Source organism: Dysidea avara, chromosome 7 (genome assembly GCF_963678975.1).
Source record: "Dysidea avara chromosome 7, odDysAvar1.4, whole genome shotgun sequence".
Classification (NCBI taxonomy): Eukaryota; Metazoa; Porifera; class Demospongiae; order Dictyoceratida; family Dysideidae; genus Dysidea; species Dysidea avara.
This window is the reverse complement of record NC_089278.1, coordinates 9961171-9974414: the sequence shown is the minus strand read 5'-3', so window position 1 is coordinate 9974414 and position 13244 is coordinate 9961171. Positions and strand designations below refer to the sequence as shown.

At 38.6% G+C, this 13244-nt stretch overlaps 2 protein-coding genes across 5 annotated transcripts in view; one reads left to right on the top strand and one right to left on the bottom strand.

Annotated features, from left to right (window-relative positions):
* Positions 1–603, bottom strand: part of LOC136262181 (leucine-rich repeat and guanylate kinase domain-containing protein-like) — a 4096-nt gene extending 3493 nt beyond the window's left edge. Inside the window, exons 1-3 of one of the 3 annotated variants that reach the window (XM_066056350.1) lie at positions 464–603; positions 165–328; positions 14–112 (exon numbers count right to left, since the gene is read on the bottom strand). In XM_066056350.1, coding sequence (XP_065912422.1) covers positions 14–112; positions 165–269 — 204 coding nt within the window. In that variant the 5' untranslated portion in view covers positions 270–328; positions 464–603. Of the gene's footprint in view, positions 1–13; positions 113–164; positions 329–394 lie in introns of all 3 variants that reach the window. The other 2 variants (XM_066056352.1, XM_066056349.1) reach the window with 2 other exon arrangements.
* LOC136262176 (uncharacterized) lies at positions 486–13244 on the top strand. 2 transcript variants are annotated; one of them, XM_066056342.1, is made up of 8 exons: positions 486–769; positions 7970–8179; positions 8760–8954; positions 9068–10343; positions 10630–10681; positions 10738–10910; positions 11519–11709; positions 12016–13244. In XM_066056342.1, the coding sequence occupies exons 1-8, from the start codon at positions 721–723 to the stop codon at positions 12978–12980; spliced, it is 3111 nt and encodes a 1036-aa protein (XP_065912414.1). In that variant the 5' UTR covers positions 486–720; the 3' UTR covers positions 12981–13244. The 2 variants fall into 2 exon arrangements, with proteins under 2 accessions (XP_065912414.1, XP_065912416.1); XM_066056344.1 differs by lacking the exon at positions 7970–8179 and having other exon boundaries at positions 487–769.

The window sequence follows — 13244 nt, the reverse complement described above, 5'->3', positions numbered from 1 at the left end:
GAATTTTACATACGTTCAGTGCCAGGGTCAAGTAAACTATCTTTGTACCATCACCAGAAGTTCCCAGTTGAGAGAGACCATCTTGAATCATGTCCTTCACCAATACTAGGTCCTGTAGTTGATTGAATAAAATATTTTACTATTTTACCATATTTATACCATACTCTCTCAAAGTAAGTGGTAAATGCAGTGGTCTCAGAGAGTGCTATTGATTTCTCATCCAATTCTGGCGGATGCTGTCTCAAGTAATCAGCCAGGGTCAATTCCATGATGACGGGTAACCCGCTGGTACACTATCAGTGCGCATTAAATAGCTGCGATCTTGCTGCTATGGTAACGAAACACAACAACCGGATAATACACTTGCTGACATTCACAAGCATTCTTTAGTTACCCTACTATAATATTAGACACATTAAACACTTAGACGTCACCAGTCCCAGGTAAACTATTGCTTGTATACCTTGCACGTGATGTAGTTTTCATAAGCGTACGCCGCTGAATTAGGAGGAGTAGAGTCTTTGAGCCATTTACCTTCACATTTACCTCTTTGCGACTTGTGTGTTCCGCTACCGACTTTCCTCTGCAAGTTGTGCCGTTATTGCAGTGAACTGTCCGAGTAGAGAAGCTTAACTGAGCGATTAGTTGAGTGGTGATCTTTTACAAGCTTCGGCGGCTCTCCATTGGCGTGATCGAACATTTGAGCAGCTCCAGAGCAAAATGGCGACCCCTCAAGCTACCAATGGAACTTCGCATCTATTTCCTGACAGTAAGTTTTGTGCGCGCATGTTAATAGAAACATTGCCATATGCTCTGACCATATGCTGGGCTATATTGAAGCATGATTGAAGCCTTATTGTGTTCGTGAATTGTACGGTGTGTGTGAGGTGTGTTTTTTGATGGCAAACACGGAGCAGCAAGCTGAATCGCTTAATATTTTTTTGGTTGTTGTTAGTTGTACTATACACAAATTCTTGACATATTATTAATTCCTTCTGGTAATTAATTTATTACTGACTTCCGTTAAAAGTAGTACAGTTTTAGTTTCGACAACATTGTAGTTCCCTGTCAATACTTGTTATTTTGTTGCTCCATTTACTCTTAAGAGGTCATGAATATCATTATTAGTGGAGACAGGTGTCCGGTGGTCACACCAGCATCACACGAAGCTGGGAAAGATATAGCAATGGCATGTTTATAGCCAGAAGGGATTAGGGGATACTACCAAAGAATTATTAGTTGCATTGTGTGGGGGGGTATTGGTAGGGCTTTTGTCTCAGGTTGTCTTGTGTAGTGTAATTTGAGAATCCACCTTATTAGGATTGACAGTTTTTGCTTTGATACAGATATAGATATTGGATAGACTGTATCGCAAACTGAAATAATTTTTATTTTGATGTGCCCCTTCTATACAGGGAGTTTATTATTCTGCAGATTATAAATGAGTAAACAGGATTTAAATATAGCACCTATAGTAAGGGTGAACAGTTTAAAATGGCTCCTCCTAGCTTTGCTTATACGTTCAAGGTAGAAATGTGCCGTGGTGATCGAGTTGTTGTGTAATTACTTTGTAAACAATTATCTCTCTTATGATATTTATCATGCTCTTGCAGAAATATGTCAAGTCAAAGAATTACTGTAAACTTACGTCAGATACCTTGCTTGCGATACCTTATTATACAACTAGTCAATACTGAGACATCTTCTCAGTACTGCTAGTTGCTGTATAGCTGGAAATTTTTGAGGGACAAACTGTAACTACGATTTTTGCATTTTTAATCCATTAAAGTTGTATGTTTGCCAACATTTTTACATTGTTTTGCTATGGTAAGGCCATACCTATTTGAAAAGTTGTTGCTCGGACCCGACCGACCCTCTTTTTATAAAAGACCAAAAAAAAAAAAAAAAAAAACTCACGTGGTGATGTTGGCGGACTTGTAGCCGAAATGGCGGCTAATGCGTGGTTATCTGTTATAGCGAAGAAAGGAGCTGTTGTTGTGTACCCTCGTACAATTCGTTGTCAACAATGGAATGACACGTTTGGAATGGGTTTTTTTTTAATATGATCTTTTTTTTTCGACCTACCGACCCTAACTTTTCCTTTAAAAATCCAAGCAACAATTTTTCAAATAGGTATGGCCTAATATAAGTTCAAAAATTTCTTTCACAAAGCTATCATTATGCAAAATCAGCAAAAGTTTTGTCCCTCGAAAATTTCTGGCTATATGATATTTTCTAGTATGAAACTTTATTCCAGTGTTTCCATATAACTGCTGACACCTGTGCCATCAATTTGGAGTTTCAACCCTTTCCAGTTTTTCTGGCATTGCAGACAAGGACTTTTGTAAACGGAAGCACTACAGACAAATGATCAACATGCAGCAATTCAAGATTAATGCGTACACATTTAAGCCACACTTCGTTGTGTGTCACTAAATACTCATAACGTGCTGTCAATGAATTGATAATACTTCTATTATGAAATCTTGGCGCTGTTTCTTAACATCTAGTTTTCCTGTGTTGTTGTAAATAGATATGTTAATTCCTTAGCGTTCCTTATATCATTAGAGTATTGATTTCCCCACATGTGTTGAATCTGGGGATCTATAACAGTGTACTGTTTGAATGTTGTCTTCGTCACAGGGGAAATTGGAGTGACCTGTACACAGTGCCAGTCATTCCTTTGAGATTGTCAGCCTTTTCTCATGGATAATATATCTACAGGTATGATAACACGGTCCCTACATTGTGATTTTACCAGAAATAGCAGTGGTGTTTCCAGTTAGTTGAACTTGCTCAACTTGCCGGATGGATTTTAATCTTGCCTGTGTAGCTCTTGCCATCTCTGTTATTGCTCTGTATTGCTATGTCACAGTGCTCGTAATGAAGTTCATTGTTGAAAGTTGCATGCTTTTTGATACACCGCTGGTGAAATGAATATGAATCTAGAATTGTTCCATGCCTGTGGCTGAGTATTGATGTTAGATGGCCCCTTACATGCTTAGAGTGTGAAGTAGACATGAAGGTCGTGAAGATTATATGTGAAGCACATTCATTTGATTCTCAGCATTATAATATTTTAATCAGAATCAGGGATCATAAAGTATAGTATGTCTTTAATTCTAAAGGAAGGATTTATTACAAATGGTTTTCCTCATTTCATTACTATTTTTTGAATGATCTCGGAAATTCTTCTACCTGTTCTATTACAAACCATTTACTACAGAGTAGTGCATGGTTCAGCTGATAAACAAACTGCATGTGTCATACATAATACTTTGATACTGTTAAATGCATAGCTATAGTCCAAGGAATAGTTGTGGTACTGTTTTTTAAAGCTATAGTGTTTCGTGTCTTGTCCAATTACTATGGGTATCTCAAAGAGTAGTAGTTGTGGTGCATTATTTGGAACTGTGGTGTGCAAGTTTTGTGTGCCCCTCACATCCATAATGAGCTATTTCCTTTCTTCTTGTTTACTTCAAATAAACTAAACAGATGTGGTGGTTGGTTTGAGCAACGGTTCAGATATCACGTTGACGGTAACCCTTTTCAGTGCAAATCCCACCTGTATGGCTTTAACATGCACACGACTTCATGGATCTCCCAGAACTAACTGTTCATGATGGGTTCTATTGCTGAGGGATAATATGTAAGAACCCAGTAGCACTTCTTCCCTGGAGTCCAGGTCCCCGGTTGAGCCCAGAATACACACACCGTGTTGAATGATTTATTATTCAACAGCATAAATCAAAACATCGAGTTCTTATCTATGATCCTAAGAAGTAGACTGTTCAACTGTTAAAAGTTCTGGTTGAGTCGAGCTACAACTTCTTTGTGACTCTCTGCTCGACTGACTCCTGCGATTCTCGCGTGAGCCTTCACAGTTGTTTCTGGTATCATGTGACTTCTCACAATATGATCATTCTGGCATCTTAGATGAAATGAAGCTTGATATATACAGAATACATGCATACAAATGCTTACAACCTGCAGACAATTGTAGATATGTTTTTCAGTGTAAAATTGACCTTCATGTCATTATTAAATTCTGTGGTCATGCTCTATATTTGTTGTCAGGTGGCCTACCTCTGTTTTAACCTGCTGCATATATTCCTCATGCATATGTGATTTACCACTTTGCCTAATGTTTCTTATATTGTTTAAGATCACTTGTGGTGTAGAATAAGTCTAGCATGAATCATTAGGTAAGTAGCTGCCTTCATCATAAATCTAATATATATTACTGTGCTTTTCCAATGTTTGTATTGTACTAGTTATACTAGAAGTGTTGATGACTGGAACATGTATAGTTTTTTTACTACGCTCATATTTTGTGATTGTTCAACATGCACTGCATGCAGCAGACAAATGACTATTTGTAAGAGTTCATCCTCCATAAATAAGGTTATGACCTCTTGCTGTTTGAGCATTCAAAGGTCTTTAGCTCATTAGACATATAGTTCAAGATGAGTGCATTTTCTGTTTGTGACTAAATGAGATGCGTAGCTGTATTGACTGATTCATCAATTGTTTTTTCTGATGGCTCAGCTATCCGCTGTTTTAAATCCACAAAAGTTTCTCTCTTCATCAAACATCTCCACAACTCTGTTATTTGTTTTTGCCATGGTTGAAGCCACCATAGGAATGCACAGAAGCAAATTCTCTGGTGATGTTTCCATTAATGACTTGGATATATACCGTAAGCATATTAAATTTTGTGGGTAGAATTTTCGTGGTTTGCCAACAAGACAGGTTTGCAAGTATATTAAATTTCATGGGTAGAATTTTCGTGGTTTAATCTCAACGAGCCAGTTTATTTTCTCGAGGAGTTGTGGGGAGCAAAATTTGTGCTTTAAGGCCGCATTTAAGATTTACAGCTTAACAGCTTTGGCTACTCCATTTACGCCGGCGTACTTATCTGGGACTAAGCAAACCATTTTGTGGGGTGGAATCACCACCAAAGAATCTTGCCTGCTGGAATCAGAGGAAACAGATCTTAGACACTTGAACAAGGCCATCAGTATCTATTCACGTGGTGAACAGGTGCACGTGTCGTTGTCAGGTCGTACGTAGCGCATTGCATAGAATTAATATATTATGCGCATTAATAGTATAAGGAAGTGTATTGGTGGCAACGGTTAATAGGTCTGCTCGAGTTGAGACGTGAGTTTCTAAATGGACTAATTTTCGTGGATCAGCTTTATGTGGATTAATTTTCGTGGATCAGCTACAAACCACAAAATTCATTTAACTGGTCAGGATCCCTCCTACCGTAACCATTTCTACGCTTACGGTAGGAGGGATCCTGACCACTCACATATAAGATGAGTTTGTCCAAACACTGAAAGTGGTTATTTGTATGGTGGTGTACTGTAAAGCAAAGTGATTACATCATTGGCTGGCTGCATTTCCATGCTGTCCCTTCAGTGAGTACAAGAGTTGGTTGTATAATGTTGTTGTGACAGCGTAATGTTGATAAAGATTCAATGTTTGCACACACTCTGTTATATGATAAAGTAGTATCGGCAACCAAAATATTATAGAACACATATTGGCAGGGTCCTATTCTATTGTTGCATCATGCGCTGGGCGTTAATGCTGTTTAGTGATTAACACTTCATTACTTGCTATTACTGGCTATACTCTTAGTGGCTTGTAGCCCTTATAAGGAAAGTTGAAGTACACCTGAAAAGGCATGTTGTGCATCCCTAGTGTGACTTTGTAGTCTGAAGTGTGTAGGTGTGAGGTCATGAAATATATTTTGTGAATTAGTGGTTCTTCAGGAGAAGAACTAAACAGGTAGGAGATATGTAGTGTTCTTAGAACATGACAAATCTAAAACTATTTGGTCTTGTAAATCTTTGGTAATCCATCTTTCTTCAGCCAAGCATGAAATGAGAGTGATTTTGTTTTTAATCTCAGTATTCCAGGAACTGTGGAGGTATTTTACACCAATTGAGTTTTTTATTCAGTTGTTCATACCAATATGTCAAGCAGTGTATTGGATTCAGAACTTGAAATCTCCGTGTAATGACTTATGATATTATGACAAAATTCCATGACATAGTATGTTGTGGCTCATATATGTCATGACAATAATTACATTGTGGTGTATAACAAAACTGAATATTAGGATGACCCACTGAGCGAAAACCTGATTTTTTTTCACATTGAAATATATTGGAACTTGTGTACCATTTAGATTTGCCTTTACTGTATGTGGGGAGTAAGATAACTTTGTTTCATTTCTGTACCGTAAAGCAAACGTGAATTATGTGTGTTTGTTTATGTTGCGGTAAAAACTTTATCATTGTCCTTTCTGAGCTTGAACAGCCATTTTACATCAGCCCAAAACTGTACCTTTGTGTTCTTCATTTCATGGTGAACACAAAATGACAGTTCTCTCAACTCTATAGCCTGTTGTACTCTTGATTTATGATTATAATTAAAATGAGCACCTAGCTAGCTGTAACTTATTTTCAGTGTAGTCACTGTATAAATCAGTTGTTTTGCTCTTCCTGCTGTCTGTCACTATAATTCCATGATTATTTACTATAATAGGTAAGGGCGAAACTTTAACATCCCATTCTTTTTCTCTCTAGGCAACAGACAAGAAAGTCATCAAAAGTTTAAGAAAATGCAGGTTTTCACTTGCATTACATATAGCTATGTTGAACCCATCCGACCCCACAGCCATTTTATCCATTTGTTTTTTGGGGTGAGCCTGAACAAGGGGTACAGTCATCACGAATATGAACAACTACAAAAAATCCCAACCATTTCCATATTTGGTTGATATGCTTGTTCATGTCGCGAACACATCGCGTTCCTTCTTTGCTTTACAAAGTCCCTCGTATTGCAAACAATAATGAGTGATTTTCACTTGGGTTGTACAGTTGTTCATGTCGTTTCCATATTTAGTTGTACAGTCGTTCATGTTGTAAAGAATAAACAAATTGATATTACTGATGCTCCATATTTGATATTACTGATGCTCCATATTTGTATGATCGTTCAGATTAAGGATTACTAATGCTCCATATTTGTCATTTAGCACGGAAATCAAACTAGTCAAGATTACTAATACTCCATATTTGGTTGTACGGTCATTTGTGTCATGGAGGGTAGTATGTGGTAGTTGATGTTACAGAGAGTCAAGCAGAGAGTACATGGTATGAATAGAAAAGAGACTGCATGTGTAGAAGAAGAGAATTGTACAGAATTAGAAGATCACAGAAAACAGCACAAGACAGAGAAGTGAGATTAGCCAGAAGAAAAGAAAGATACCGAGCGAGTTGTGCAGCATTATCTGTGGAACAGACACGCAATAATAGATCAGAGAAGAGAACGATTCCAACATCCATGTAGTCCAGAAACAGTAACCACTAACAGTTTAACAAGCATTACAATAAAAGTACTTAAACCCCTTGTGCTAAGTTAAAGAGTGTGATTTGGCCCATGTCAAAATGCCGGTTCCTTGATAAATCCACTTTGTCATCAGGCTCACCCCTCATGCTTTTTAAGCATCTGTCTAATATCATTCTACATTGAACCTGTTAATCAGGTTACTTGAAAATGAGGACACCTAACACTTAGTAATGGTCCCAAATTATTCCTTTGTATGTAAACTTACCTGGAAAATCAGGGGATGCTTTTGGCCAGTCCTTAATACACAGGTTTCACTGTGTTCAGCTCAGTATTTATACACTAGTGTAAAGGTCCCTCCAGTTCACACCAGCTAAAGAGACTATGCTAGTATATAAACAGGATGTTGCATAGTGTGGGCTGCTCACTCTGTTATATCTGTAGTCTGTGGTATTCACATGTCTCCAAACTATAATATTTTCTTATATACCATCTTCAAACAATGTAACTCAACACTACACAGTTGTTCAATGCATTACTAATTGTCTACTGATATTGGATATCCATTGACTACACAAGTTAGAACTGTGCTTGGTTACTGTAGACTGTCCACCATCATCGTGGAGCAGAGAAGAGGTGATGCAGTGGGCCTTGGTTGTAGTTCAGCGTTATAGCCTCCACCAAGTGAAAATAAACGATTTTGACATGACAGGGATGGAACTAAGCCTGTTGACCAAGGAACAGTTCTGCAAGAAAGTGGCAGATGCTCGTGTTGGGGAGTTGTTGTACCAGGACATAATGGAAAGGAACAAAAGTGAGTATTAATACTTAACCACGATTAGAGGTGCACCGATAATTGGGTCAGCTACCAGAAATACCCATACCAACCTGGCTTCTGTGTGCTGGTATGGATTGGAAACATGTAGTGAATTAGTAGCAGATACAGCATACTACTAGCTTATGCATGCAGGTATTGTTGTAATGTTTAAAAGCCACAAAAGTTCGAATATACTGCACACTATTACACGGTACTAGTAGTACTATTCTACAATACAGTATATCACTGCACTCTGATCAGTTTGTCTAGTGGATTGTAGCTAGCTTGGAACAAATATACCAGAGTAGCTAGATGGTGAGCATTTTGAACATAAATAGTGCCAATGCACACTGACTGGGGAGTAAGCACAATGGCAATGACTTATTTATTGGCTATCAAATATCCACTAGAAACACACACCTCTATCCCCAATGTATACATTGTTGTGTGAGGTATGTTGATGTACACTATGCTATAAGGAAATTCAACCTTTTAAGGCAATTTTTGTATATTAACCCATTAGAAAAATAATGTACTGATAGTGTTAGTATTTGTGGTAACTGTGTGTGGTCTACAGAAAACAATGTGGAGCAGTCAGCTGCTGACACTAAGACCAGTAATGGTAGTAAATCTCGACGTCAGGCTAAGGAGAGTGATGGAATCAACCAAATCATTAGAATACACACAGACCAGCACCGTGCAGTGTTGAATGACATAGACGAAGCTATCCAAACTGTCTTGGAGACTGGAGAGCTGCCTCTGTTTGAAAATGGTATGAATAGATGCATATGTGATTCTGTGTGTGCACACAATATTATCTACCATATGCATAACATTATACATTATAATTATTGTGTGTTTGTTACATGTAAATATGCTTTTCAGAAATGATACTTGACAAGGTGTTTGTTTCAATTTTGGGACTTCTACCACCAACCAAATCATCAGACACTGACTATTGTATCATTAGGGAAGTGGTTAAACAGCCACTGTTCAATCAGAGAGAATTACCAGTCATGTTGTCTGCTCAGGCTCCAAACATTTCCGAAGAGTACATCCTGTCACATGGTCTCATACGACTGTTAGTTGAGGTGGACGCAGTCATACACAGTTTTCTTAGGACTCACCTCTGTAGGAATGCCAGGCAAGTAGAGACACTTATCAGGAACACTGTTGCAATGAGATCCCCATTAACAACCACCGGGCAAGCCATGAACCCCCCACCAGTTTTGGTTCTTCCTTCCTTGATAACGTCTGTGTCTGTCCCAGCAGGTACACGCATGGCAGACGTGGATGATCCTGTTACTCCTGACCTAAAACCATCATCTTCCTCCATCAGCTGTACCCCAACACTACAGAGTATTTCAGAAGGTGATGGTGATAGTGTATTTCCAGTAACAGACAATACTATGAATGGTGACAATTCCAACAACAATAATCGCTTCTCACACATACACCCATTGGGTACCGACGCTGGTTATGTCTCAGGAAATCGTTCACTTTCATCACTTCCTGACACCATACCCGCCTCAAACAAATCTTCCGAAGCCACTACACCTTATGGGGGATACGGAGCAAACCCCTACACTCCTCGGACAAAAAGTGGTGGTGCAAGTCAAGGAGGCTCCATATCATCTGCTGGCACAGACATTGATGATGAGTTTCAAGACATGAACCCACTGATTTATGGTGTTGGCATTGAAACACCAAGGGTGTGGAGCACACGCATAACACAGCTGGATGATTATTTTGCCTCGTCATATGGAAATAACTACTATATTGACATGAAATATGATCCATCCTTTACTATTGAATATTTGGTTGGTCCGAATGTTAACTCTCTGAACAATTCCATGGCCATTCTGCGAGGCAAACAAATAGTCATATCTATTACAAATAACACCACCAACTTTGTTGGCTTTGCTATCCGTTGCTACGACCTTAACTCACCTCACAATCCCCGAATTGTATACCCCCTAATGGGCCTGGAAGTGTTAGAACCAAGTTCAGTGCCCTGGGTAAGGAATGCTGACATACCAACAAGTGGTGCCAAACAGAGCAGTTACCTGGTATTGGAGATGTTTGTGTGTCGCACTGAGATGAATGCAGTTTGGAATGTGCAGCGTCGCTATGTCATCTCAATGGCTGAAGACAACCATGCGTATGTTGTGTTTGTTGTTGCTGTATGACAGTAGTGTCAAGGGCACTTTTGACTGATCATAATAATTATGGTGAATAAATCCCAGCTGTAGAAGTTAAACCCTGAAAGTCTCTCATATAATTTTATTCTACTCGTGGTGGTTTTACTGTAAAATCCATGATCACTTTAAAAAAAGGGGAAATCTTCCTACGTAACAGTACATCCCTGACCAGTAACCCAGTAACCCCAGTAACCCATTTGTGCACTGCAAATGTTGATTTGTAAAGATTCTTTGCTTTTTTTGCAGGTCCTCAAGCTCCTTTAACCATATTGGAAAGGAGATTGTGTCACTTGGACATGTCAGTTTGGCAATACTGTTTGTTGTAAAGCTATTAAATGATTTTTGTTTCTATAGAACCTAAAGCAGGTCATGATGTCAGGATTGTTCTACATGGCCCAGGATCGACTCAGTGATGCTGAGGTGTTGTTTACACATGCTCTGCACTTGCCAGATTTCCAACGTCCAGAGATGAAAGCTTACAGTTTGATATGTTTGGCTATGGTGCTCAATAAACAGAGAAGATCGAAGTGAGTATTATGAAATAGCACATTGGCTCATGAAAAATGATTGCATATAGTAGTAACATGATTCAGTAGATGTAAGAAAATCGATAATTCAGAATTGATCTTGAGCAGTATGCCAAAATAATATTGAAATTGGACAAGTGCAGCAGACTTAGCCATTGTTACACATTGCCAGTTTGTGTGTTATCAGACACTCGATAGGATGTCGTGTGGCCAAAAAAATCACATGGCACCAATCAATAATGCAAATTCACACATAAAAAAATAGCCCAGTGTGCTGTCACTAATTATCCGTTGCCTTGAAATTTATCACTATTAAAAGGATCCAAAGGCTTATTGTTAGAAAACAAGACTTGGTGTTTGTGGATAATCTACCCATCATACAGTATATAGCTCAATCTGTATGTGGTTGGGAATGAATGCAAAAGCCAATCATGTGTGCCAAGCATCTTTGAGATCCTTAATAAAGCATTCAGTGAAATCATGGTTGCAAAGTTGTAGTAAAGTGTTTTAATAAATGCTATCCCACTAGGGACCTGTGATAAGGCTAAAACCTGTGTTAATACTGTGTTAATCACATTGTCACATCTCATGAATGTTTATTTCAACAGGAGAAGAAATCTTGTTCAAGTGATTGGTTTCACTACTGCTGCCAAACAGTTGATAGTCACCGCAAGAAACATAAACAAGCCTCGCATGCAAACACTTGTGGAGCTGGTGGAGCGCCTCTATGATGACCTTAACCTGCCACAGTTGATCAGAGAAGCTCGGAAAAAACAGATGGCAACTCCAATTGTTGATGGTAAGCTGTGCAAAGATATCCAAATAGAAAATAAAAGGTTTTGTGATAGATTTTCAAGTAGTTTGGCAGCACTCTTTGTATTGTGAATAGTGTACGTAATATAGTGAAGGATTACAAGTTTACTTTTTTTTGCAAAAAAAATTAATAGTTTTGTGGGTTCACCAACAATTCTGTTTATGAATTGAGGATAAAAACTTTCACAAATTTATAAAACCAATGAATTTCTTAGTGTCCTCCAAAAAAAAACAATGTTATGACAGTGCAACTACACTATGTGTTCTGTTCATTTGTTATTCTGTTCTTTAGTAACTGATAGTCCACCAGTTGATCTAAGCAATGGGCAGCAGGTGATAGATACGACAACTGCTACAATTGGTAGAGATGGAGGGAGGATTACTCATGGTGACTCGCTGTCGGTGGACATACCTCCTAGAGCACTAAGCAGGCCAACCAAGATCAGCCTAAGGAAAACCAACAAGGATGAAGAGTTACACAGAAAGGCTAGTGGGATGAAGCACATGATTTGCCCCTTGCTAGCAGTGGAACTCATCACGCTACCCAAAGTCACAACACCCAGGTTTTCCATCCCCATCACTATCAATGCCAGCCTGGAAGATTGCCCTCCGACCATCGGATTGCAAGTACGACTGATGCATGGTGACACCCACTTGCAGTCCCTGAATGACATCACTGATGAAGCTGAAATTAACCTTGACCCAAAGAACTCTAAGCTAACCATAACCACAAGTTATGAAGGAAACTTTTTTGCTGCTGCTGTCTGTGCTGATCCCGTTATTTTGTATAAAACACTGTTATCCAAAGTCTCACAAACTCGAACCCCATTTTGTCTACAAATGGGTGTTTACAGTTCTGTCTTTCCAGATGATCAAGCAGTTGAGATCACAATTATTGGAGTACCGCATGCCATTGCTGGAAGGAAGGATAGTACTGCTGCGTCACCCAGCACCACTGGTCTGAAACAGATCTCCCGGCGTAAAATGATAGTGGAAGTTTTTTCAGATGATACCCTGAAGTTCGAGCTAAAAGGAAATTTCAAACCACATGAAAAGTTTGGAGAAACATCACTCAGTTCAGAGTTTGAGCCAAGCATGACCACATCTTACCTTAATGCCAAGTGGATACAGATTATCTCACTGGGAATCCCGAGAGACGGCTCTTCACGGGATTTTGTTGTAAGCGGGAAGATGATAATCAGCCGGAAGAAAGAAGATGGTTGGCAAGAGATGCACTCAATCAATCTGTTTGGTTAAGAGAACTACATGTAACTTGATTATACCTTTTCTTGTATTTTGGCAGGATCACTTATTGTGGGTAAGATGTAACATAGTCTTATATTATTATAACCCCACTTCGTTTTGTATTGGTCTGAACTTGGTGTAGACATTTATTTCTCTTAGACTTTTCGATATATTTTTGTGTGACATCGGTTATAATTTTTTTTTGCATTTTGTACAGTTTGGTTGCAATTGTAGTGCATTAATTTATATATATATATTATTTTTGTATTAAGATTT